At 44.4% G+C, this 27,242-nt stretch overlaps 2 protein-coding genes across 2 annotated transcripts in view; both read right to left on the bottom strand.

Moving 5' to 3' along the window:
* Positions 1–1,105: 1,105 nt before the first annotated feature.
* qsox1 (quiescin Q6 sulfhydryl oxidase 1) lies at positions 1,106–19,500 on the bottom strand. The gene is made up of 12 exons (XM_035737382.2): positions 18,884–19,500; positions 17,881–17,981; positions 17,416–17,464; positions 17,186–17,288; positions 16,188–16,278; positions 15,011–15,156; positions 13,725–13,859; positions 13,478–13,607; positions 8,589–8,711; positions 7,621–7,759; positions 6,069–6,245; positions 1,106–2,996 (listed from the first exon to the last, which is right to left on the bottom strand). Exons 1-12 carry the CDS (start codon positions 19,173–19,175, stop codon positions 2,041–2,043), a joined length of 2,442 nt encoding a protein of 813 aa, XP_035593275.1. The 5' UTR covers positions 19,176–19,500; the 3' UTR covers positions 1,106–2,040.
* A 1,093-nt stretch (positions 19,501–20,593) lies between these two features.
* The window catches only part of LOC118359123 (centrosome-associated protein 350-like), a 41,235-nt gene continuing 34,586 nt past the window's right edge, over positions 20,594–27,242 (bottom strand). Inside the window, exons 32-36 of the mRNA XM_052480413.1 lie at positions 25,375–27,152; positions 23,938–24,393; positions 23,715–23,861; positions 23,311–23,433; positions 20,594–23,181 (exon numbers count right to left, since the gene is read on the bottom strand). Of these exons, the coding sequence (XP_052336373.1) occupies positions 23,017–23,181; positions 23,311–23,433; positions 23,715–23,861; positions 23,938–24,393; positions 25,375–27,152 (2,669 nt within the window). The 3' untranslated portion in view covers positions 20,594–23,016. The remainder of the gene's footprint in view (positions 23,182–23,310; positions 23,434–23,714; positions 23,862–23,937; positions 24,394–25,374; positions 27,153–27,242) is intronic.

The following is a 27,242-nucleotide window of genomic DNA, read 5'->3' on the forward strand; positions in this document are numbered from 1 at the left end:
CAAGTGATGAAGCAAGTAAATAAGTACTGTATGTCATCATTGTTATTACAGTTTGACGAGCCAAAGAAAGAGCCCTCGATCAGAGAGATACACCTCTCCGAAATGAGTTTTATAGATGATACATCGGAGGCAATCAGTAAAATGTCTAAGCCTTGCAGTAACTTCACCATGACAAACTATGCTTTTCTCAGTCCATTCTACAGATCATAAACTGTCATTTGGCTTAATTCACATTTCTGAAAGGTTTGATTTAGTCCGAGATCACAGCTGCTCAGGCTTGGTGCTTCACTCCTTTAATGTAGGACCATTAATCATGTTGTGTTTTTGTGGAGAATTGAGAGCTCCACCACCACACTGCTGGCTACTGTTACTGCTGCCACCATGCCCTGCTCTGCTCAGCCAATGTGAAAGTCAGGAGACAGGGAGGGTCTTGGTGTAGAGGGGGCAGCGACATGGGATCGATTGAGTTCAATGTTCCAGGAAAACACAAAGCTCAAGAGTTAGTGTCCTTCAAATGAGCTTGTAACCTGGACCACATCAAAACTGTCCTATCCCCCAAGGTACCCATCTGCCCCCCCCCACACACACGGTTGAAAAAACACCCCCAACGGAGCTCACTTCCAAGTGTGAAGGAAGAGACCATGAAAGCCGATTGCGTTTTAATAAAGTTTATTATCGGGTGGGAGCTAATCCTCACGGTAATCTCCTACAGTCCAAAGGAAAGCTGGATTACTCACTTGCTATAATCCCAATGAAATTGTTAGGATTTAGCTAGAGCAACAGACCAGATGGCAACAGGCTTTTTCCTTTAACCTACAGCCACCCCCACAACCACCACTCCTTACCCCGCTACCTTACGAAAAACAAAACATCTGAATGTTATTCATCTGAGCTGATGCAAAACATCAAGTGGTAAAATGTAGAGGCACAGAGAAAGCATTATCTGACATCTCAGGTACTTTGGATATTGATGATAAATGTAAATGTTTCCATTCATCTATAGATGTAGAACCCCAGAACAGCAGTTAGAATATACACTGAAACAGTGTCCCTTGCCCTAAAGAGAATTGTCAAAGTCAACAAGTGACCAATCGTGACAACAATGCACAATTTTAGCAAAAATAATTTTATTGATTGAGATAAGCAAAGCAAAACACAGTGTCTCAAGTTGATTGAGACCAGTAAGTTTTATGTAATGGGCACAAGCCAAAACCCCAATCCTCCTTATTTTGTATCCTGTTAACTAGTGCTGCTCCAAAACATTTAATTTAAAAAAGCTAAATGTAAGATGTCCTAGCCAATAGCATAGCATGGTCAGTCAACACAGATCACTGTGGAACAGAATGTGTGTGAACCATAGAATTAGAGCTAATTCTATAGTGTGAACACTGAGCACTACAATTCTGACCACAGACTATCTGTTTATTTGGAAACATTCACTTGCTTAATGCTAAAATTAATATGGATAATCATCTTTCAGGCACTGTTAATCCAACATTTCATTCGAGGCACATTTCTCATTGTAAAAATCACATTTTCGAATAGAAGATTGATTTCGTTCTAAGAATATGAAATGGTTCTCTACAGTTATGAGAGTACATAGCTTATTGAACTCTTTGGAAGAGGTGGAAGTAACAGTAAGAGAAAGAGCTTTGTCTTTTATACTGAATTACTATCCATAAAACTATGTAGTGATTCCTTTTCACATGAATTCATTTATAATATGGCTTTATACATATTTAGCCTAAAAATTACAATAAATATCAACAACAACCCTTGTGTTGTATTCACAAAAAAAAAAAAATCACCAAAATCACATTAATTTCCTCGAGTTTTAATTAATCCTTCACAAGTGGTCAAAAAAGGCACAAATAAAATGCATAAATCGTCATAAATTATTATCCCGGAAGCATGCACCACAAAGCAATCCATTAATGTGGAACATTACGGATCCTTCTCTTGGATGGTTTAAAAACTGACCACAGCATCACTGTCACATGTATGGGTAAATCTACAGTAGCACAGCAAGGCAGAGTTGACTCAGGGCAGAGCCACCTTGGCCCGGCGCAGCCGCAGGCGGTTCTTGAAGAAGAGGTACATGGCCAGCAGACACATGGAGGACAGGAAGTAGAGGAGCACACACAGGCTGATGTCCAGTCTGGAGAAGCCCACACTCAGGAAGGACATCCAGCGCCTCTTGTTAGGGTGGGGGTACATCTCCAGAGCCCCCTCCTCCTCTGACCCAGTGTACTGGCCCGTCAGGATCCTTTTCTGCAGAGTGTTGCGCTGCCCCAACAAGTCCTCCGGCTCCACGGGCTGCACCCCCAGCCCCAGCCCCGGCCCCTTTTCCAGACCGGCTCCAGGCTGCGGCTCCTCCTGCCTCTGCAGGGTCCTGCGTTTGACGCGGGAGGACCCTGCGGCTGCAGCGCGGAGGGCCTTGGCTTTGTAGTGCTGGTTGACGAAGGAGTCCAGGTCCAGAATCTCCTCCTGGGGTGGCCTGAGCTTCAGCCCCACAATGCTGGGCCTGCGCTGGGACTGGCGGGACACGTCTGCCTCGGGCTTTACCCAGGTGGGGGGTTCAAAGGTCTTACCCCCCAGATGCTCTCCTCTTGCCCTCTGATCCACTTCCTCTTCTCCTGCTGGCTCTTCTTGAGCCTCTTCCTCATCTTCCTCCTCCTCCTCCTCCTCTTCTTCCTGGCCTGGAGGTGGTTCGGCCAAGGCCTCCCTGGCCCTCCTCTCTGCTCCTCTCTTGGTCTCCTGCTCCTTCTCCTGCTGCCTGGCGACCAGGCTCTCCTTCTGCCTGCTGAGGAGCTGGGCCTCCTTCTCCAGGTAGTCAGAGAGGAGGTGTTCAGAGGAGAAGTGGGATCGGAGAAAGGTGAGCAGCTCTTCCTGGTTCCAGGTGTGTTCTCCACTCTTCTTAACCCCATGGCAGCTGGGACACAGCTCTGGGGATGGCCACTGGATCTTAGGGAAGTGGGGATCCTCACTCAGAGCACCTGGTCAGAAGGAATATGACAGTTAGGATGGGTGTGTGTGATTACTCATATGATATAATATTACAGATAACCCAGTCATGTTGTGAGGACAAACTGTTTTGGTGAAAATTGAAATGTATTAGGTAAAACAGATTGGTTCCCTATAAGGACATAATGATGACATACTGGATCGCCCACAATGAAACCAAACTGATACCAATACATATTTTTATATGCAGAATCTGTGTTGCTGCTTGAATACATTAGATCCATTCCCCCCACATGGCTCATAATAAGCAGTAAGTGCAGTGTGTGTGTGTGTGTGATGTCTAGGTGTGTGAGTATGTGACAGTGTGACAGGGTCTAACAATGATCAATGGGCTTCTGGGATGTCCCAGAGGCCAGATAATAGATGTGGTCCATGCGGACAGCTCCCCCTCCCCCCGAACCTCTCCCAGACCCCCAATCCCTTACCCTCCACACCCCTTTGAAGATGGCCCAATCTCTAAATTGAATATGAAAGCAGGCACCTCCAGAGGGGAGCTCTCCTTTTAACGAATTACAATTGTTTTGCTTTACATGTTTCCTTTAGCCCCCCAAATGGAGGCATCTGCTAATAAATTGCTTGGCGACGCCCATGCGGGAGGAAAGTCAAAGCTGCAGCACTTCTGTCACTTTACAGCGGTGTCAATTTACATCCACCGTCTCTCCCCCAGATTCATCTCAGTCATATGCATGTGTGCATGTAATCTGCATACAAAACACTTTACATAAAAGATACATCAATTTTATCCTGTCCTGCTGGGATTGGGACCTTTTGTATACATTCTACCAGCGTGACAGCTTTCATTTCCCATCCCCTTGTGATGACATGCCTCTGATGTGTCTACTCTCATCACCTTGCCTTTCATTTTCAGAGGTGACTTTAGCAATAGTACCGTTACTGAAACAAAGGCTTGTCATTCAATGTCATTCATAGCGCTGCATAAATACTCAAGAGCATAAATAAATACAGTTTAAACTAGCTTCTTCGCCACTAATTGTGAATGTGGAGATCTACACTACAGGACATGAAGGAGCAGTGGCAGTGTAGATGGACTGGTAGATCAGCATCGTGATGCTCTGAAGAACACAGTACATTTCAAGCATTCAGCCCACACTCTTATCCAGAGTAACTTACAGAGCCACAAGGTCTGCCATGAGAGGTGACTGTATAGATCCCTTAAGGAAAAGCACCTTTAGTAAATATGCTTTCTCTGAGAGCTTCCCATGTCTGGAATACACTGCCATCAGACACACACCAGTCATTTAGCACATGCTCTTATCCAGAGTGACTAAGAGGACTTTGATTTTTCACCTAGTCGGCTCTGGGATTCGACCAGCAATCGTTTGGTTAGCGGCCCAACGTTCTTAACCGCTAGGCTACCTGCCGCCCTATAGTACAGTATGAGCTGCTCCAGTCTCCAGCAGCACTACTGTGAGATCCTCCATACAGCATCTCCAAGCCCTGGCAGGCCTGTGGCTCTGCAGTCTTTAGACATGAGTCTCTAGCTCACCCTGTTGACAACAGGACAGGTCTGCTGTTGCGCCGGGCTTGGCTCGGGGACCTTTTGTGCCAGCTAAATGAATTGTGTTGCTGCTTTACAAATTGGGCCTACTTCATGCATGGCTGCCTCTGAAAGGACGGTGGGGGGAGCTGCTAAAAAGCCCCACTTTAGGGAGGAGGGGAAGGAGAGGATGTTCCCCCCTGGGGAAGACTGGGATGCGAAGCAGAGGCGTGAGGGGTCAGTGAGGGGGGTGGGCCGACAGAGGAGGTACTGCTACGCATTGCTACCAACACTCCTGCACCCTCCCCTCCTCTCCTCTCCCCCCACAGCTCAGCCCGCCCCACCCCCTGAGGTACTTGCCCCCAAAACCCCACAACTTGAACCACCCTGGTGAGGGATTACAAAACAGAGGGAGGCGTGATGCCGGTGACATGGCGTGTGCCACCAGCTGTCACAAGCATCTTGGGAATTGAGGCGGGGCCTCTGGGCTCCTCCTGGGCTGGTGGTCCCCATTCTGGGAGATTGTTGCCATATCAGTTGTCAAGCGGAGGATATGACTCTCTGGGGAGGGACAGACAGTCAGTCCTAATAGGGAGGAGTGTCTGAGAACCAGGGACAGGCCCAGAAGGGGACGCACCCTGTTATTCAGGACACAGGCTGTCCAGGAGATTGAAGATGGGGGAGCCACTCCCACCACCACCACTATAGAGAAAAGACAACAAAGCGACTAAACAAAGTGAGGTGGTAATGACAGGCTTGTGCCTAATAAACTCAAATAATGGCCCTACCAGAGGGAGGCCAACGCAGCAGCCACATAGCTCTCATTAAAATGACACACACGTCAAAACGTTAAGTACCACAGATGGGCTTGACCATCTTCACAAAATATGAATGGAAAATATTTGACATTAAAACATTGACAAAGGATATAAACAAATAATTGCCAAAATTGAATAAACAAGACTGTAGTCTTTGCTGTTTTGTTGTCTTTAGCACTACTGTTAAGCGCACAGATTGAGTATTTACTGCTGACCTGTAATGAGCCGTAGACAGGCTGGGGCAGGGAATCTCAGTCTCCTGGAAGGAGGGCTAATCTCAGTGGAGGAAGAGACAGGGGAGAGAAGCGACGGGGGACAGCTGGTGTCTGCTCAGAGGATCTCCGGGTCTATTATAGGGATTTAGGGGCGAGGAGCAGGGTCGGGACACTTGGGGGAGGAATCCACCAAAAAAAGTAAGGTGTGGTCCTTATGAGACCTGTGTAAAGGAGTGAGAGGCTGAAAGAGATCCTCTAGGGGGGGAAGTGGGAGAGGGAGAAGTAGTGGCCTGTGAGGGCCACATTTATCTCCTGTATGGACAATGGTGACCACTAAGGGAGACGTTTCTATTTTTCTTCTAGATATTTCATATATTAAAATGGTATTATATGCATATCCTATACTGATATAATTAGCGTATTATGACGTATGTGTTGGAGGTTCAGTCTTATAAACAGCTGATCAATCATCCTCTATGGAAGTAACAGTAACATTTGTCATGTGTCCTTTACCTGCCAGTCTGTTGTTGACGTGGTTATGGCGGGACCAGAGCCACAGCATGGCGGTGGACAGCGTCCCCACATGGGACATGCTATCCTTGGCCATGTTCTCAAAGTGGGTGGCACACGCCCGACAGCCAAAAAAACTGTGGACGTAGGACCTCATTGCCTGTAGCACCTCCTGGGGGTCTGGGGAAAAGATCACACAGGAGGAGGAAGTCAACAACAAGATTAACCATACTTGTTATGCACTTCAGAGTGATGTCTACTATTGAAAAGTAGTCTGATATTGTACATTATAAAATCGCAACAAGCAATGTCTGTATATAGTTTTTTTAAATATACATTTAGTATGGGCTACGGCCATATTGGTTTGGCACACGAAAAAATGTCCCTTACATTTTGTTGCCCGTTGTATTAAAAGGTGCAGGCGTTAAGGTAAAAACATTTTTTTTTTACAATGGAGTGAGGGCTTTTCCAGTATTAAACCATGGGTGGTTAATAACAGGGAAATAAGGCCACAAACAGAGTCTCCTTTGCATTCTTACGGTGCTGTGATGTGTACGTACCATGAATAACAGTATTTAGGCAACGCGCTGTGAGAACAACCAAGTCTGCAGATGTCACTGTCAGTAACAGCATCGTACCAGAGCAGATATTGTTGATGCAGGTTGAGTTGTGTTTCATGCCCTGCTAAAGTAAAACCTTATTTTGCTCAAAGATGAGCCGTGGTGGAGGGGTGGAGCTCTAATCCAGATGAACACCCCTGGTCCCCTGGTGGCCCATCTGCAGGTTATGTGAACCCTCCTCCCCAACCCATAAGCCCTGGGATTAACCCCTCCAGGAGAGGAGTGCTGGTCAGCTGCCTCTTTTTCTAACCACTAATCTAAAGAAATCCCTTTTTACCCACAAATAGGGACTGTTTCAGCTGGTGGTGTGTCAAGAAAACAAAACTAATAACAAACCAAAAAAAGAATAGTGCTTTGTATAGGCTACTAATGGAATATAACACTGAACGTACTTGTGTGTGTGTCTAAATGTTGTGCTTGTGCAAGTGTGTGCAGTCACATCAGGTGAATGCAAAACATTCCAGGCAAATTTGTTTACAAAGCACTTGTCCCCAGTTGCCCCCCTCCTCCCCTGCTGCCATCCCCTAGCTGCCCCATATCCCTGCATTGAAAGCCGCAGCCCCTGTATTAATGCTGCACACGCTTCTGACTGGCTCAATGCACTACGAGGATTTGTCCCCAGGGAGCCATAGGAGTTCTAACAGACTGGAAACACTTGTGTCATGGTTCATCGCCTGGGCACACTCACTCCTCCAAGACTGGATGGCTGCTGACTTCTGGCCAATTTCCTACCAGACGATGGGCTCTACAGGCCACAGCAACAGGCTAACAAGGCAGGAGGGTTTGTTTTAGAATCTAGCAACACTTTCTCACGTATTACCATTGTCCCAGGAACATTCATACTGAATGAACAGTTTAGTGATAGTGTTATGATAAAGACATAAACAGCCGTTGCTTAGTGATTATTTAAACATTTTTAAAATATTTTTTTTTACCTTTGCCAGCAGCTTCCTCGGCCTGTACAGTGAGGACATGGAAAAGGGTCCACATGCCACAGGGGTACCTTCTGAAGTGGGGCTTGGAGCCCTGGCAGCCCACCCACCTCACCCCCTCAGGCAGCGCAGCATTAGGTACCTGATCACACACAAACACATACATGTATTGACACTTAAACACTGCCCAAGATATGGCCACATTGATCACTCTTCTCACAGAGCAGGTTACATGGAAAACAGATTTATCTGAGGATTCTTAGAGGTTGGTTACATTCATGTAAACAACAAGATCAGCATGTACATGGAGGAGAATTCATCTGCAATCTACTTTACTGCAACATTTCATGTTAAGTGGTAGAGCATTCTGGGCCATACTATTCTCATTCCATATCATGTCAATTCCAGGTAATGGATCGCCTCAATGGAGAGAGTGTATTCAGGTCAGCAGGAGGAAACACTGGTTAAACGTGGTTTGATCCAACAGCATATTTCTCCTGACATATAGTCGTTCCCTCCCTGCCACTGGCCAGGATTGCTGAGTCTATGATTGACAGAATTACTCTGAAGTCAATAGTAAAGATTCAGTGTGTATATTACTGTTAGACATCAGTCCATTTCCTTAGGGGAGCTGGTTCATACCTCCTCATTGATTCATTGATTTGGCTGCTAAAAGCTAATGATGCCACTAAGTGACTGGTCCAATTTGTGAACCTATAGGCATGCAAGCTTCCATCCAAAGACAACTTCACGTACATTTTCCAGTTATACACATGCCTGCACAAGACAGTGAGCAAAGATTCATATCGAGATATATCTGAATACACAGCATTACATAAACCTACTTCCCTGTGTGCAGTATGCCTGTAATATTTCAGTCATTATTATAAAAACTCTGGCTCAGACAATATGGTGGGTGGTTCTGCCTCAGGATTGGCTGATTGGCTGGTGGCTTTGGGTTGACCCCTCACCTCTGCCGTGTTGTCCAGGGCGTCCCTCAGAGAGCTGTAAGAGAGCTCTGTGTCGTTCTGACCCTTCAGCCACGTGTCCACTGACTTCAGCAGGTTCCTCACCACAGGTCGGCCAGGGAAGTACTGCCCAAGACAACATTACAGTTAAGTATCATCATTAACTCTCCTCACATTTAATACAATAGACTCTTCAACAGCATATTTTTGACCGTGTGGTAATAGGTTATAATCACTAGGAGTTCCAAATCCATCTGTTATGTCATCTGTCGGAGGGTCGAAGTTTAACCTAAAACTGATTTTGCAGTTCTTAACGTGTAATAAAGTCACTGTTGGATTTTTCAGGATTGTCTCTCGTACTGTTTGTTTCCATTCTCCAACCTCTGTAGTTGTCAAGACAACATGGCGTGTGTAGAAATGACACTGCAACCAACAGTGGGCCACTATGGAAGGCAGGGAGGAAATCCCAGTGCCTTGTGTTTCAGATGGTGGTGACAGAAGAGTGTCAGCTGAATGGAGGTGTAAAGTCACTTCCTATCCTTAAAGAATTCCTAAAACGGCCACCCTGGAGGACACACTATTATACTATGAAGACTAGATCCTACAGGTCGGCCTGGATTTCACCCTAACGTCTGAGAGACGACCAAATAAACAGCAGGTGGTCATGGCAACCTCATCCCATTCAAAACAGAGGTAAGATGTCTCAGTCACGAAGGACCATTTAAGTTCATGAGCATTTTCTGGCATTGAGTCATGAAAAAGTGACTACTTATGAGGAGACAATGTATAACAATGAAATCACATGCACACACACGCCCACAGTTGCATAGAGCACACGAGGACAGAAACAGTCAGTGTAGTAACATCCAGCCGTGTGAACCTGAAAGTGGGCCTGTGCTGACCTTTTGATTCCTTGGGCGGCACAGGGGCACAAACCCATCAGTGAGACACAGAGGCAGGGGCCTGGTTCAGCCCGGCCGGGGCGCCAGCATCCCAGAAGTGCACCTTTTTTGATTTGTGCTGCAGAGTCTTTTCAATTTGCCCCGGCCATCTGTTCAGCAGCGTTTGGGTGCCTGGCGCAGGATTCTATTCATCACTCTAACTGGATCTCCATTACACCAGGCCCACTTAAAAAGGCTCCTGGAGATGTACTTAACCCCTGCGCCCCACACAGGCTTTGATTTGCTCCCCTTAATCTTAGACATTCAGCCAAAAATATGGCGTTTGGGTATTCACAGACACAGATACCCAATCACGTACTACAGGTGGGGTTTTAACAAGATTCAAAAGGAGGTCCCCCGGCTGCTGCTGCTACTAGGAGGAGGACAATTGGTTTAGCGACCATCCGGCCCAGACGCTCAGGTCTGGGGACAACTGGGCATTAACCAGGGTGAAAAGCTCATTAACACACATTTGAATCTAAGAGGGATGCAATTGGGGATGGAGATACTAATGCGCTTTGCTCACCAGAGCCAAACGTTTAGCATGTTCTGCTTTCCACCTGTGTGTCTATTTCCCGAATCATAAGCAAAGGCCAACATATTTGGCTTGGAAAATCAGTAGTACATTGTCTGAAGTATTGGCAGAGGTCACTGATGGGCAGAAGTTACATGAACATATCAAGTGAGATGAACCAACGTTACAATATCACCATTATGAAGGATCTCTCTAAGTGACCTCTTCTCTGGTAGTGTACCTCCAACCACTATCAGAGCCCCCACCTTACACTCCCCCTTCCCCCATCTCTCCGAGGACCATGACAATTCACTTCACCACGGCAATATGTCATCTTAAATCCGATTAGTATCAGCACTTGAGAAACCGCAGTCTCCACTGAGAGACGTTTAAAAGAGAATGCATCTGTCGGCCTGGCCCGGGGAAGCCCTTTTAATCCTGCCCCATTCGACCTCCGGGACCAATATACATGCCACTGAGTAAAATCTGCCTAACTGCTCCCCTGCTCCCACTGTGGCATCAGACAAGTGGACCTACAGTGGGGCAAAAATTGTGGGCCACCAATTGTGCAAGTTCTCCCACTTAAAAAGATGAGAGAGGCCTGTAATTTTCATCATAGGTACACTTCAACTATGACAGACAAAATGGAAGAAAAAAAAAATCAGAAAATCACATTGTAGGATTTTTAATGAATTTATTTGCAAATTATGGTGGAAAATAAGTATTTGGTCAATAACAAAAGTTGATCTCAATACTTTGTTATATACCCTTTGTTGGCAATGACAGAGGCCAAACCTTTTCTGTAAGTCTTCACAAGATTTTCACACACTGTTCCTGGTATTTTGGCAGATCTCCTCAAGAGCAGTGATGTTTTGGGGCTGTTGCTGGGCAACACGGACTTTCAACTCCCTCCAAAGATTTTCTATGGGGTTGAGATCTGGAGACTGGCTAGGCCACTCCAGGACCTTGAAATGCTTCTTATGAAGCCACTCCTTCGTTGCCCGGGCGGTGTATTTGGGATCATTGTCATGCTGAAAGACCCAGCCACATTTCATCTTCAATGCCCTTGTTGATGGAAGGAGGTTTTCACTCAAAATCTCACGATACATGGCCCCATTCATTATTTCCTTTACACGGATCAGTCGTCCTGGTCCCTTTGCAGAAAAACAGCCCCAAAGCATGATGTTTCCACCCCATGCTTCACAGTAGGTATGGTGTTCTTTGGATGCAACTCAGCATTCTTTGTCCTCTAAACACGACGAGTTGAGTTTTTACCAACAATTTATATTTTGGTTTCATATGACCATATGACATTCTCCCAATCTTCTTCTGGATCATCCAAATGCTCTCTAGCAAACTTCAGACGGGCCTGGACATGTACTGGCTTAAGCAGGGAGACACGTTTGGCACTGCAGGATTTGAGTCCCTGGCGGCGTAGTGTGTTACTGATGGTAGGCTTTGTTACTTTGGTCCCAGCTCTCTGCAGGTCATTCACTAGGTCCCCCCGTGTGATTCTGGGATTTTTGCTCACCGTTCTTGTGATTAATTTTGACCCCACGGGGTGAGATCTTGCGTGGAGCCCCAGATCGAGGGAGATTATCAGTGGTCTTGTATGTCTTCCATTTCCTAATAATTGCTCCCACAGTTGATTTCTTCAAACCAAGCTGCTTACCTATTGCAGATTCAGTCTTCCCAGCCTGGTGCAGGTCTACAATTTTGTTTCTGGTGTCCTTTGACAGCTCTTTGGTCTTTTCCATAGTGGAGTTTGGAGTGTGACTGTTTGAGGTTGTGGACAGGTGTCTTTTATACTGATAACAAGTTCAAACAGGTGCCATTAATACAGGTAACTTGTGGAGGGCAGAGGAGCCTCTTAAAGAAGAAGTTACAGGTCTGTGAGAGCCAGAAATCTTGCTTGTTTGTAGGTGACCAAATACTTATTTTCCACCATAATTTGCAAATAAATTCATTAAATATCCTACAATGTGATTTTCTGGATTTTCTTCCTAATTTTGTCTGTCATAGTTGAAGTGTACATATGATGAAATTACAGGCCTCTCTCATCTTTTTAAGTGGGAGAACTTGCACAATTGGTGGCTGACTAAATACTTTTTTGCCCCACTGTATCTGTCATACCCACAGCCCAGCCAAAGCCTGACAAACAAAGACCTTTGTTCTACTGTGGAGTTGGTGGGCTACCTATACAGTATCACTGATGTCAAGCAGCTGCCACAGCCACATTCCACCACCATGCACCTCCGCTAACTGCTAACCTTAGCATGGGCACACTGAGCGACGCGCCACGGGAGAGCGATGGAGGACAGCTGGATTTGGGCTCAAGTCCCCCTAATTCCCTGGCCCTCCCTCCATTGCTGCTGGAGGCTTCTTTCAAGAAAGCAGGATAGAAACGGTAATCCTAGAACCTCTTTGTAATGCTCTCATGCGTCCCAGATCCACTTTTTTAAATCCTCATATACATATAAGGATTAATAAATCCGGATTCTGGTTGTTAAGACAGTATATCTAGTAATATTACGGCGCAGGAAAATATAACTTGTTTACATCCTGTCTGGGACGGAGATACACTGTGATGTGGGTGCAGCACTGCACAGCACACCACAGATTCTATTGACAACGGAGTGTGTCAAGGTGTGTCATCGGTGTGACACCAGCTGTAGGTTCTGTACACAGTAACTCATTCTCAGGATGATCCAATTACAGTCACTCTGGAAGTTAAGGATCTTAGTTTGTTGTGACATACCATCGTCCTGGTCTTAATCAAAAGGATCCCTGGCACACGTCTGGGTACGCTAAGCGCTGGGAAGGGAGGAGAGGAGAGAAGATGGGACCCAGTCCAAAGAAATCTTAATCATGGTATGTCTGCGTACAAAGAAATGAGTAGGGGGGTATTGGCACGCTCTATTCACCAGGGAAGCAAATTAAGTATTTAAATGATACCCAAGACAGCCTTTTGTGTCCTGTCAGGTTTATGGCCTCCAATTTTGGAATTGACATTGAGGGTGTCATTCCTACTGTGATACTGTGCCCAAATAATTGTGAATGTCTTCTTCTGTAATAAATATGTAACATTGTAGTTACTACATAGTTGTACCATTATGAATATTGTATACATGTATCTACTAAGAGAGCAATTGTAAATGATTATGATGCATTATAGGGACCATATTTTCAGCTATATTTTTCAAAGCGAAGTTACATTTTAGAACTGTACAGCTAAATCATGCAGAAAAATGTGCATTTCCCAACTGATATCCGACAACTCCAAAGCACTGTCTCACTCTCCCTCTAGTGGCGTGTCACCCTAACTACACAGCCCTTTCCTCAGGGTGTTCAATATGAACAGAGGATGAACGTATGTGAGGTTAGTGTTCAGTATGGGTAGGGTTTGTCTCAGGGGGTGAGTAGACCTGCCCAATCACCTTGGCCAGTACTGAGATGTAACGCTGTAGAGTGATCAGAGCCTCTCCTTTGATGACAGGGTGAGCTGCCAGCTCCAAGCGCAGAGAGTAATGCAGAGTAGACTCCAGGTCTGCCATATACACACGAGACCTGACACACAGAATTTAACATTTTTGTCATGGAATCACTGGGGTTACATTTGTAAGGCTTATACACCCCCCCCAAAAGGAACTTTTTTTACTGCTTTGTCTAGTTAAAGAGGTTTACCCGTTGAACGGTCTCCATTGGTCCTCTGTTGTGTTTTTCAAGAGGTCAGAGGTCACTGGTGGTGTATTTCCGGCCCGCAGTACCCCAGGAAGCCTCTGCAGGGCGTAGGTGTAGAAGGTCCGGGCCTCATTTTGTCTGGAAGACAGCCAAGCAGACAGTTTCACAGGTAGGACTGATGCATTTCCATTGAACTGGCATCCAGCAACTGGATGATTTTAACCATGGAAACAGGTGAAAAATCCTTCCCACTGGAACACAAACCTCACATTATATTCTAGCTACAGTGGAAGTATAAGCATTTTTAGCTTATCTGTCTAGGAATAGGATACAAGTGGTTGCCTCTGCCAGGGCCTGCCCTCATCAGACCACAGTAGTGTGTGGAACTGGAGCCACGGGTGGGCCCCTGGTCCCCTCACTACGCCCTTATGGCCTCCTCTCTCCTCTGCTGAACAGATGGTGCTGAGATACCATAGCTGATCATTTCCCTCTCCACTAACCCTGGCAATGGAACAAAAACACTGCTACCCCTCCCACTGTCCCCATCAGCCAGCCAACCCCCCCATGAGAGCAGGAGGAGGATGCTGCTCCAGGCCTGAGCTCATCCAGCCCACCCCAGAGCACAGAGTGGGTTCCCCAGAGCACAGAGGCACGCATCGAAGAGAGGAGGGGCAGCGTTCACCTGGGAGAGGCACACGCATGACGGATGTGCGACTGCATTTCCCCACCCCTCCTGGATCAATCGCGCATTCAGCTGTGATGGGCGACCATCTGTCGCAGCGCGAGGCGAGGCTGGGGTGGCTTGGCAGGTGAACCGCAGGAAAGGAACGCCATTGTTTTCATGCAAGAAATTAAAAACCCCCTCTGTATGCTCGGGAAGAGGGGGGATAAATAAATTAGTAATAAATAATTTCCTTTTTGCATTTGTCAACTAAAAAGACTCCTCTTGCGTGCCAAGTTATTGAAATAAGCAAAACAAAGCGAAAGACAACACAGATTAATTCACGGGGTGAGCAATCATCATACAAAGTACTATGATATTGAATAATGACTTATTTTAATTCCATGATCCCATTAAGAGGCCAGATGTTAAAAGGCATCCTATCATAGCTGTGGATAACACAACTGAAATAAAGCCTTTCACAAAAAGATTGTTGCGCATTGAACCGTGAAAACTGAAGAAGAAGAAAAACCCTTGACGAGTTGGTACATTAGGATCCAGACTGAAGATGGCTAAAGTGATCCGCAGTTCTGTCATATATTGTGATGGTATTCAAACAGCCACTCACACATGGAGCCTGGTGAAGTTCCCACTAGGATAGTACAGGTAACAGGACGGGAAGTCAGTCACACCCAGTTTAGCCACCAGGGCTTCCTCAGTCCTCAGGACCCTCCGCACGGCTATGTTCTCATACTGCAGTAGGTCCAGAGTCACCTGTTGAGGAAGAACAAACCAACACAGTAATGATCCACTGTCTGTATGTTGTTTACAATGGGTTGTACTAAGCATGCAAGTACACTGTTGGCACACTGAGTGACACACTCTTGTTGATACAGTCCCACAGTCAACATATTTTCTGCATGGTACTATAGAGCACCACAGTATGAGTCATAACACACATAAAACCTAGCGGTCAAACAGGGAAATGGTTCCAATTGTTTTTCCACTATTCATTTATCCCATTGGGGATTTTAGAAGCACTTAAAATAAAGGATGTGCTTCGCATAGGCTTACCCTGGAGTGAGGTTTTGATAACCATGTAAATCTCTCTTGGACTAGGTGACTTTTATCAATATATTTGCCTGTATTTACCCAACAAAAATGAAATGCTAATTAGCTGCTAATGTGGCTATTATAAGGAACAAGAAATGCCATGATCTGGACGGGCCTGCCGAATCGAGGCAAAGGTAAAAATCTCTGGATTAACTATTTCATGTTACAATGATAACATGGCCAATCAAAAAATAATATCACAAACATACTGTTGACACGTAGGCTATGGGGTTAATGGAATGTTTTGCCTTGTGTGGTAGGTTTTGTGGGATTTGACCATTATGTAAGTGTCCATAACCAGTCATAAAACAAGGTAACATATGTCACAACAGGTCTAAAGATATGTCATGACAGTGTTATGATCATATTATAACAAGTTGTCAGCTATTATGACATTATGACATGATTATGTCCATGACACTGGCTGTCAAGTAAAGTGTTACCAAGCACAGCCCTTATTTTAAGTGTTTTTAAAATCACCAATGGGAAAAATGAATTTGTGGAAAAATGATTGAAACATTTCCCTGTTTGACCGCTAGGCTTTATGGGTATTATGACTCCTCCACTGTGTAGCTTTATACACAGTACACATGTCCATTAAAAACACTTTCTATTTGATCACACCCAGGATTTTTTCTCCTCCATTTCCCTCCGAGGAGCATGTAGCTTGACTGATGATAATAAAGTCTGACCTCTCTGCCCACATATGAGTTAGAGGTCTCAAAGATCAAGGCCAGGTGTTCCACACCGTTAGTCTCAAAGAAGTTGTCAATCTCTGCTTTGCTGTGGAGAGAAGAGAAAAATACATTCTACAGAGTGACTACAACATTTCCATAAAAGCTGACGTTTGAAACATCAAATCCATTTCTATTAAGATTATAAAGTGAATAGCAGCACAATCTGGGCATTGACACAACACAAAGGACACATGGGGTAGGGCCTTAAAGGGATAGTTCTCCCAAATTACAAAATGACATGTTGGTTTCCTTACCCTGTACGCAGTCTATGGACAAGGTATCTATGCTTTGATTTTGTTTACCTGGCCATTGTTTCAAACGCTAACCTTTTAGGATTTATGGCACAGATCTGCTCCAAACCATCACCTGAACTCACATTTCACGATAAGTGCTCGACTTGGGCAGGAGCTCCTGGGAGCAGAGTACCAGCACCTCAAATGTTCCACTGCTTGAGCTCCTGTTCCTCTTATAGAATATTAGCTAAGAAGTATTGTGGAGCTCCAGCACCTGAATATAAACAGTACCGGCACCCAAAATGAGTACCGACACCTATTTCAATCGGCACCTAAGTCAAGCAATGACTTCTGGCTACACACAAAGTGATAGACAAACGCCCACATCACAAAGGGGGCAATATTGCTGGAAATGCATTGCCAGTTATTGTGTTAGATTTGGCTTTTCAAGCAGTATAGTGTCTAACCAGCGGTGGCATATAATGCCAGTGTTGCGTGGATTAGGTAGTAGCTGGGAGTTTACTGTGTCTGATACTTGTGAGATATATTTATGACAGTGTGCAGTGGAACATGTGCATCTACTTTTAGAATTGTTTGGCGAGCTACTCATAGGGGGTCTGCTAGCTACTTGGATCTCGCGATTGAGCTGCTGGAGACCGGTACTGTCTGTACGTGTGAGCTCCTGGGTGTTTGAAATGATCAGAAGAGGCTGCCTCACACCTAGCGGTCTCCAGAGGGGGGCAGGCAGGGGGCCAAGGCTCCTCATGGGTCTCCATCTTCTCGATGATCTTATGGCGTAAGCCCCTCACATCACGAGGACCGTCTGGGAGGATTCAGGTACACAGGATTAATAAGAGGATATGGATCAAGTTTTGTGTGTTTTAACTTCTCATACTAACCATTCATATCATTACCATTTGCCCTATGAATTATCGGAACATTTGCATTACCTCTGAAACCTTGTCCCTTGGAGTCAGGTTTGGAGTAAGCGTGGAAGAACTGTCAGAGAGAGAGAAAGAGAGGATCAGATGACAGGTGACCGCATGTTGACCACTGGGAGGAACTGGGGACACCCCTTCCCCCACAACCCCTTCATACTTGAAATCAACTGCAGATGTTTCAGCTCCCTCATTCATTCAGACAAATGATCTCTTTCATTTGACTTTCACCGGATGACAGAAAGGAAGAAAAATAACAGATGTATTGCTGACTAATCTAAAGTGAGTGCATTGCTGACTGAAATGTAACACTGTTAGAGGTTATGAGTTTATATATGGAAACGTTTCAGAGTAAAAATGGCTGATAATGACTCACGATCATTGTGAGATACGGTTCATTTTTAAACATTGGATATATGTTTCGGTGAGGTAAGACTGAAAATCCACAAGGCTTGTGGAATATAACAGTTGAAGTACCTTCAGTGTGGGGTACCCCTTGACACCAAAACGGGAACAAATCGGCCCATTATCTCCATTAGCACAGTCTATGGCAGCTAAATCCACAGCAGGTTTCCACTCTGGGGAGAGAGATAATTAGTGTCAAAGTCAATGCACCAAAAGTGCATTACTCTACACAGTAAGGGTTATCTGCAGGAATTCAGAAGGCAAAACAGCTTTTGATCTGTGTAAAAAAATATTCCTCCTATTATTACCGCTCCTAAGCATTTACAAGTATTCTGTATGGTCAGCTTGAAAGCAGGCCAGAGGCTGGTGGGTCATGCGCTCTCTAGATCTGAGGCCTTAAAACCTTTCTGTGTTCAGGCCTGCTGCCAATAGGAAACGATGTCAATTTCAAACTAATTGTATGGAATTCTTTTCCTGTTATAGTTAACTGGATCCTGCTTATAGACTGAGGCCTGAAATGTCAGATAGTATTCTCATTTGAGATTCCAAAGGATGGTGTTTGAACAAGAGTAGCAATGAGACATGGACATAATGTGAACTCCTAAAATCACATCATATGCTCCAATAATCATATGTAGAGGTTGCTTTCTGGAAGGGGGAAGGGAGGGCTGAGAAACGGTCTGTGCTGTACTGTGGGAAACAACAAGGTGTGTTCTCAATTCCCCAGTCAGAATCACACAGCTTTTTTTTACATGTTAAAGTGGAATACAGGAATAAATTAAAATAATTATTCATAATTATTTTATTTAAAAAGTCTATAATCAATTTTAAGTCTACATAATCAATTGAACGGGTTACTACACAGTGCCTTAATTTGCACTGAAGTTCGATGGGCATACAAGAAAACATGCATAGGCCTACTCTGCAAAATGAAGACAAATTTAGGGATCCCCATGGCAAGAACATATGTATTGTTTTAACCCATGCATACCACGACCCGTTAATTGTGATTGGTTTACTAACAACCCGTTCAATTTACATTGAAAATGTTTATTACGTTAAAATGCATACCAACCTTTAATATCTCTTGCGAGACGTTTCCATTCGGGAGAAAATGCAATACAATGCCCGCACCAAGAGGCGTAAAACTCAACCACCAGTGCGGCGGTGGAATTGACCAAAACGCTGTCCACATTATCCGGGGTTAAGATTACTATCTGATCAGAAGCGGTGTACAAGCCAGCTTCGGTGGTAAAAGGAAAAGTTAAACACACAAATAGGACAATCGTAGATATGAATGACTCTCTGAAATTTGTATGTATTTCCCCTGTAAACCGAGACGTGGCACGGCAGCAGCGCCGCGCCATCTTCGAGTGTTTTCTTTCTGACAGCCAGCAACTCAGAAAGGCAACCACTGTAAAAGAAAGTGATAAACTTTTTCACGTTTGTCACTCGTCCAACTCCCTCCCCCAACCGCTCACCGCCAGCCGAAGCAGGGCTTAATCATAGTCATTTGGCTAAATTCATAAAGTAAGACAGAGTAATTCCATTGACTATAGTTGTACTTGAACCTCGATTATGGAACGCAATTTAGTTTAATCAGCATCCTGATTTTGGAGGATGCAAACAAGCAATTTTTGTCCACAAACAGTAGATAGATATACATGGTAACATCCCCAAGAATTGTTGTGTCCAAAGTCTATCCATTGGCCTATATCTGATACAATGTATTCATTTGTAACCTCCCACATCATGTTCAGTTGATACAGCCTGACTTGCTAGTTCTGTTTTCAATCAAGAATCACCCTCTTGTTAAATATTTACTTTGTGGCTATTCCATACTGTCTGGCCAATCAACCATTACCAGCTGCATCTGTCTTTATCTCTTGACTTGACATATCAGAAAGTGTTTTTTCCAATCCAGGATTTGAACATCCAATTTGTAACCCCAGATCACAGAAATGTTCAATTCCCACAAAAAGCTTATTTCTCTCAAATGTTGTGCACAAATTTGTTTACATCCCTGTTTGTGAGCATTTCTCCTTTACCGGACAGGTTTGGCATATCAAGAAGCTGATTAAATAGCATGATCATTACACAGCTGCACCTTGTGCTGGGGACAATAAAAGGCCACTTAAATGTACTGTTTTGTTACACAACGCCACAGATTGAGAGAGCGTGCAATTGGCATGTTGACTGCAGGAATGTCCACCATAGCAGTTGCCAGAGAATGTAATGTTCATTTCTCTACCATAAGCCACCTCCAACGGCATTTTAGATCATTTTGTAGTATGTCCAACCGGCCGAACACCGGCAGACCACGTGTAACCACACCAACCCAGGACTTCCACATCCGGCTTCTTCACCTGCGGGATCATCTGGAGGGAGGGGGTGCCGAGGAGTATTTGTCTGTAACAAAGCCCATTTGTGGGTAAAAACTCATTCTAATTGGCTGAGCCTGGCTCCCCCGTGGGTGGGTCTAAGCCCTCCCAGGCCCACACCATGCCCAATCATGTTAAATCTATAGATTAGATTTAACATGAATTTATTTCAATTGACTGATCTCCTTATACACAGTAACTCAGTAATATTGAGTTATATTTTTGTTCTGTATAGTTATAAAAGTAAATTGTATGGGTTACATTTTCAATGTATGAGCTTTACTGTACTTTAATGCTTGTCATATTCTACTTCCACAAGCTAGTGACAATCAAAGGCTAAGGTGATGAGTCTGCATTGTGATAACGTGTGTGGTATAACTCAGGGTGCAACAGGAAACAGTGAGGAAGTCCTGCAGCTTTGTTTATAATAATACACTTACGAAAATCACTCAAATTGGGCAAAAAAAATTAAAAGGAAAACCACATTTGGCCAAACGTACTTGAGGCACTGTGCTAGGGATGATTTTTGCAGGTTATAGCAGACATTTAATATTTGGAAATAAAGCTTTATTTACAACTTCAACGTTCAATTTAGTTAAAATATATATATACTATATACATATCTGCAATGTGAACAATGTTTGACAAAAATCTTCCAGGTTCAATAGTGAGTCAGATCCAATAGGGAACTGTTCTAGTATATTTACACCCCATAAAACAATTGACAAGTCTAGTGTAGCTGCGTCTCTGACAGTAGTACATTCTAAATATTCATACACTTTAAAAGATGCAAAAAGATCTCTAGTGTACTCAATTTCATTATCAAACCATTTTAGCCTAATATACATTTTTGCTTTGGAGTTAGAATACCCATCTTCACAGCAAGGGCCAACACAAACCTACTACAGACAGCAGTTTGAAAACTGTCTGGAGGCATATTGGTTACATTGCAATTCAATGTTTTTCCACAAGACTACAAAGCTGGCTTGTATGATCCAAACATAAGACAATGTACCCAACCAACAAATACTGCATAGTTATAAATGGGACATTACATCCACCAGCTACAATCAAGTCATATTTATCCACAGCTACAATCAATTCAGATTATTCTCACCATTCCACAGGGGGGGGTTGCAATTCAGCCCTGTGGAAATTAATTTACTATGTATTAAATCACATCACTATTTTGTCATACCACACAACATGGGGCATATCATGGAGAAATGGGTATTAAAGGGAAATGTACAGTTCAACGTCTCACAATAGACAGTTAACAGTTTATCTACTCCTTCTGGTAAAATAACAGCAGAGGTAAAATGCAAATTGGCATGGAAACTACTTTCATTCCCACCATTAAGGTCACTTGTCTAACCAAAATGACAATTGACAAGCATCACCGTGCATGCTAAATTAATTTGTACATCACAGCATTCTTGGACTAAAGTATCTACTGATGAGAGGACAGAATAAGCCCTTGAACATTGTTGTTGAATGCTAGGACCCAAACAAATTAATCAATGACTCACACTTGCTACCATGCTGCTAAAGCCATTGTGTACGTGACGAACGGAGAGAACATTAGGTTCCATTGCAGTAAGTCAGAAGTGCATCATCAGTGACACCCAAAGGAATAATACATTTACCCTACCATAAATGGCATTTGAGTCATATATATATATATGCCATTCATGCTACCTTAGAACCATTAGAAAATGCAATACCGAGTCTGTGAGCAAAAGGCAAATGGGGGATTTCAAAGGGTGTTCTCTGGTTAGAACTATGCTTAGGTAAACACTGAACAAGGCAGAGGCTGAAGTTTAACCCAGTTGGAAAAATACTTTTCCTTTAGGTATTTATGAAAAGGTATGTACTGTATATGTAAATATCATTCAAATAAAGGAGGTACATAAGAGTAGACATCAACTAAGGCCTGTAAATTGTGTTGTTGCTTTTGAGTGTGGCAATCCATAATCATACAGAACAAAAAAAGGAGACACTAACTGAATCAGGTAAAAGGCCAATTTTAAGGCTTGAATCCAGCGTGACAGGCTGGTTTCCAATCTAACCAGGTAGAACCTCTAGGCATCTGTTCTCCTTGCCAATACACTAGTTACGAGGCAAAAACATGTTAGAAAAAGGACCGTGTTTAAACCCATCAATTACTAATATTTGGATTCTTAAATATTAAATACAAAAAAGGTAGATTTTAATTTATTTTTCACTCTCTCCCTATACAATGTATTGCCATTTCTACATTCACATTTCTTTTTGTGCTTTGTTATTCATCATTCTTTTACAAAATGCTGAAGTAATTTGTTTCGAAAACCTGTTAACAGCAAGTTTGCTTTTAACAACAAAACCATAATCTAAATATTTTCCATACAATAAATAGCACAATACAAAAGGCAAAATATTTCATTTTTATACAACCTGATAACCCCAATGACTTCCACACTTGACATAGAAATCTTCTCATCATCACCTATTAGATGACCCAGACTGCTCCTCAATACTGTCTTGAGTTCATGAGCCATGGAACAGTCAATTTAGCAGCATTGATGAATTTAATGGGAAACCAGATCCACTCCATCTTTGACTGGACATGAACAGGGCAGCCAGCATGGGAGGCTTTACATGTTGGTTGAAGGCTGGATCAAAGATGTTTGGTGTAAGACATGTGGTAGATCCACAATTAGCTAGTCCAAAGCTGTGTTGCAGAGGGGTACCAGTTTGACTGAACTGAAGGCATCTGGAGATCATTGGCACATTGGCTGTGGGAGGGACTGTCTGGTGGAAGATGGGTTTACAATGGGGGCTTAAAAGCTCAGGAAAGGGCTCTTTTCAATCTCTTCTCCTGAATTTGTGTGAGAACTTCTACCGTGTCTTTTATCAACGAATCAAAGATACCGTCAGCCAACTGCATCTTGACATAGAGCTCATCCTCATCATAGTTCACCCACAGAGACTCTTCCTCATGAAGCTCCTGGACCTGAAAATTCACACAAGACATCTCACTACCAGAAAATACACTTGACATTAGTTGGGTAATTCATAAAATAAAGGACTTCTTGAATTCAGAACGAGTCACCCCTAAAGCTTCACTGTTTAATGCTCTTACCAGAATATGATCTACTCGATCCCGTTTTTTCCTTCCGAATTTCAGCATCTTCTGCCAATCTGTTTTCTGGTTGAGGTCTTTCTTCAGGCTATACAGTTTCAACACCTCTGTGGTGATGAACGCCTGGAAGACGAGATTTTACTTTAGATGGCACCATAAGCATGGCATATGTAACAAGAGTTAAGAACGTGGCGTAAGATCACTCCACAGCTAGCTTGAAATGTTGCCAATGGAGCCATCGATACAGAGCTTTTTCTATAGCTCAATTGCTTGGTACGTTGTCAAGGAGGGCAGTCACATGGGTTTGCGAGCAGAACACCACTCGTTTGAGCCTGGTATGGAACAGGGACAGTGGAGGAAGCTATACTGTTAGCAGCACACTAACGTCGGTTTCACATACACACCTGAACTCTGGTGATGTCGCCAGGGCTCTTTACTCTATGGAAGTAGGAGGAGTTCATGCGTCGAGGCTTGACCCACTGAGGCTGATGGGCGTTAGGATCCTCTGCAAAGATCTCCTGGATGATCTCCCACGTTAAGTCATATACAGCCTGCAGATAATAAGCAAATGTCAGTGGATACATTTCAATACATGACATGGGTCATCTCTTTTCAATGTGTCCTTACCTGTCTGTAGCTGCGAACACATTGACTTTCTTGATCCTTGCCATCGCATCCCAGGAACTCCTCTGAAGGCTTAGGGACTTGGAGCCCAGTGAGAGTCTGTGTGCCCTGGCCCAGTTTAGATTGGTTCCAGATCTCCTGGGTGGCAGCGTCGACCAGCTTCTCCACCTTCGGGGCGGAGTGGGGCACCACCATGGCAGGCTGCTCAGGGAGCTTGGGCTGCCGGGGCAGCTCTGGTCTGGGTGGGGTCTTCACCTGGTCAGCCAGGTTTACTGACAACCCCCCCTCCTCCTGCTGTTGTTTACGTTTTTGCTGCTCTCTACGAGAGCTGAGGCCATAATCCTCATCGAACCAGTCTTGCTCGTCCCCCAGTTCATCCAGCAGCTCCCGGTTCAACTCCAGCTCTGCCAGGCGCTTGGTCAACTCTTCCTGACCACTAGCCCCCAACACTGGACTCTCCTATGGATACAGAGTAAGGACAAGAGTCACTAAGTGAAAACCCTAAGAAAATCTAAGATGAATTTTTTACTTCTACTGGCATAAATATTTACATAACAAAAGAAAACAGAGCACCAAATTGAAATGGATATACACAGAGTGTACAAAACATTAAGAACACCTTCCTAATATTGAGTTGCACAACCTTTTGTCCTCAGAACAGCCTCAATTCGTCAGGGCATAGACTCTACAATGTGTCGAAAGTGTTCCACAGGGATTTTGGCCCATGTCGACTCCAATGCTTCCCACAGTTGTGTCAAGTTGGCTGGATGTCCCTTGGGTGGTGGACCATTCTTGATACACACGGGAAACTGTTGAGCTCGGAAAATCCAGTAGCGTTGCAGTTCTTGATACAAACCAGTGCGCCTGGCACCTACTACCACAACCCTTCAAAAGGCACTTAAATATTTTGTCTTTCCCATACACCCTGTGTTATGAGAGTACACCCCATGGCACACATACACAATGTCTCAATTGTCTAAAGGCTTAAAAATACTTCTTTAACCCATATCCTCCCCTTCATCTACATTAAAGAAGTGACATCAATAAGGGATTATAGCCTTCACTGGGATTCACCTGGTCAGTCTGTCATGGAAAGTGCAGGTTTTCATAATGTTTTATACACTCAGCGTAGATAAGCACATTGGTCAAAGTTGTTGTTTGACCTTTGGACTCAAACAAATCCACAAAAACTCGATGGTTATCAACAGTGCTGCTAAGCTAAATTATTGATCCATTCCCCTACAGCAATGTAATCAGTTCTGTTTAATCATTTACTAAGACGAATCAGCTCTTTGAAGTACTTTAGCTGAAAATATCATAAATGAAATGCATTACACATGATGTGATTGCAGGTTATCACATTATCTGAAGAAAATCCTGTATATTTTAACAATTCGAACATTTACTCTCTAACCGTCTCAAAATGGGATCAAAACTCACCGGTCGGTTACAGAGTTCTGGAGACGACACTTGCTCCTCTTGGTCTCCATCTAGGAAGAAGGGCAGACCATCTCTCTGTGCCACAACGTGAGCTTGGGAGACCGTTTCCCTACCCGCTTCATTAAAAAGGTCATCTTTCATTTGATTAACAGCTGATATCTTCTCTTCTTTGGCCTTTCTGATCTGTGCGAATTGCTTCACAGCGTCTTTCATGAAGTTGTTGAGAAGCTTATCTGCAAAAGCACAGAGGGTGTCTTTCCCCACGGTCTGCTCTGGAGTAGATTTCTGATGGGCATCTAGGCCATTCCTCTCAATGATGGTAGAGGTCTCATCAAGAGATATCTTACGGTCTATGTCAGTGATGAAGAGACTGCTAGGTACATCTTCAAGGTCCAGAATGATGGTCTTGGTTCTTTTATTGGACATTGAATATTCGCCCTCTTTGAACTCATGTAAGTTGATCAAGTTTTTCTGGTGTTCAGCTGAATCATCATTCACATCAGTAGGTCCGTTGTCTCCAGAACGATTACGCTGAGATACACCCCCGCTTATATTTTGCAGATTGCTTTCATGCATTTCCTCCTCAAAGTTGCATTTCTTTGGCTCGTTTTCAGATTGGTGGTCAAGGAACGAGTCCTCGCCCTCTGTGTTGTCCACATAGATCTCAAACCTCTCTGGCATACAGAAGATCTTGTCCGGAGGAGCGAAGATGCCATGATCCTCCTCACACTCAAAGTACACCACCCCATCGTAGGTGCCATTGTTGCTTCCTTCAGACTTGTCCAGCTCCACTCCAGCCCAGAAGCCATTGGCAAAGCTGGTGTGGCCCTTGAATCTAAGCGTACCAGGCTGGACGTTGCTCACTAAAACCCTGTCTCCAATGACGAAGTTAGGCATTTCATCCAGTGCTGGTGAAGGTGGGGCCTGGGAAGGGGAGATAGTTGGGGAGCAGTTTGAACTAATGACCTGGGAATCCTTGGTTTGGCTCTGCAGGTCAAGAAGTCTTTCAGAGTGAGGACTGCCACCAGGAGCTCCAGATCTTCTACTTGGCTCCTCACCAATCTCCTCCTCACTACTGTAGAAGGGGGACCTGCTGTGGGGAGCTTCTCTGGTCTCTTGGCGGGATGGTGAGGTAGGTTTGGAGCCTTGGTTTTCCTCCCTGAGTGACGACTCCACTGAGATTTCAAAGTCTTCATGATAACCATCAGCTGAAGGAGGAGAGGCATCCTTACCCTTAGTTGAAAAGTTACCCTTTGATGACAAGACATCAGACTCAGGGGTGTAGGCTTGCTCTTTGATGGGGGATGGTGACTTAGCAGATATCTCATCAACATCAAGACTGCTTATCAGGGAAATCCCTTGTTCTCCTTTCTCTGAGGAAACATGTTCTGACAGAGAATGGTGCTGCTGGGAACTTGGGCTGTGCTCTAGGTCAAGTTTGAGTAGATGGTCAAAGTGATGGTCTTCAGAGCGTGACTGAGTGTGCTCAGTTCCTTCAGACTTCACAGAGTCCAGCTCCTCCATGACCTCTGACTGGTGGCTAGAGACGACACGCTCATACCCGGAGTCGGTAGCCTGTGGCCTGGCTGGCTCCCTCAGGGGGAGTGCCCCCTCAGAGGGCTGCCTGGGGAGAGGCTCTGGGGACAGCAGGCCCCTCAGAGTGTTGGTGTGCTCTGGACTCCCATACACTGGAGTAGGGGTGACAGTAGGGGGGTCCTCGTCTGAGGACTCCTCATGCCATGCTGAATATTTACTGAGCCCGGATGTTGCGAGGTCATCTGACAACAAAACATGGAACAACTTGTGTTATCACAGTATGGGTACAAATGTCAACATGGAGAAATACACTTCTTGACAATGCACAACCC

The sequence above is a fragment of the Oncorhynchus keta genome, chromosome 26 (assembly GCF_023373465.1).
Source record: "Oncorhynchus keta strain PuntledgeMale-10-30-2019 chromosome 26, Oket_V2, whole genome shotgun sequence".
Lineage (NCBI taxonomy): Eukaryota > Metazoa > Chordata > Actinopteri > Salmoniformes > Salmonidae > Oncorhynchus > Oncorhynchus keta.

What these genes read in the sequence shown, in the direction of transcription:
- qsox1 (XM_035737382.2), bottom strand. Translation starts at nt 19,175, where the DNA reads ATGGCGCGGCGCTGCTGCCGTGCCACGTCTCGGTTTACAGGGGAAATA. An exon ending in CCCCCTCTGGAGACCGCTAG is followed by an intron (nt 16,279 to 17,185) that starts GTGTGAGGCAGC and finishes TTCTCTCCACAG; the next exon opens with CAAAGCAGAGATTGACAACT. An exon ending in CAATGGAGACCGTTCAACGG is followed by an intron (nt 13,608 to 13,724) that starts GTAAACCTCTTT and finishes TCTGTGTGTCAG; the next exon opens with GTCTCGTGTGTATATGGCAG.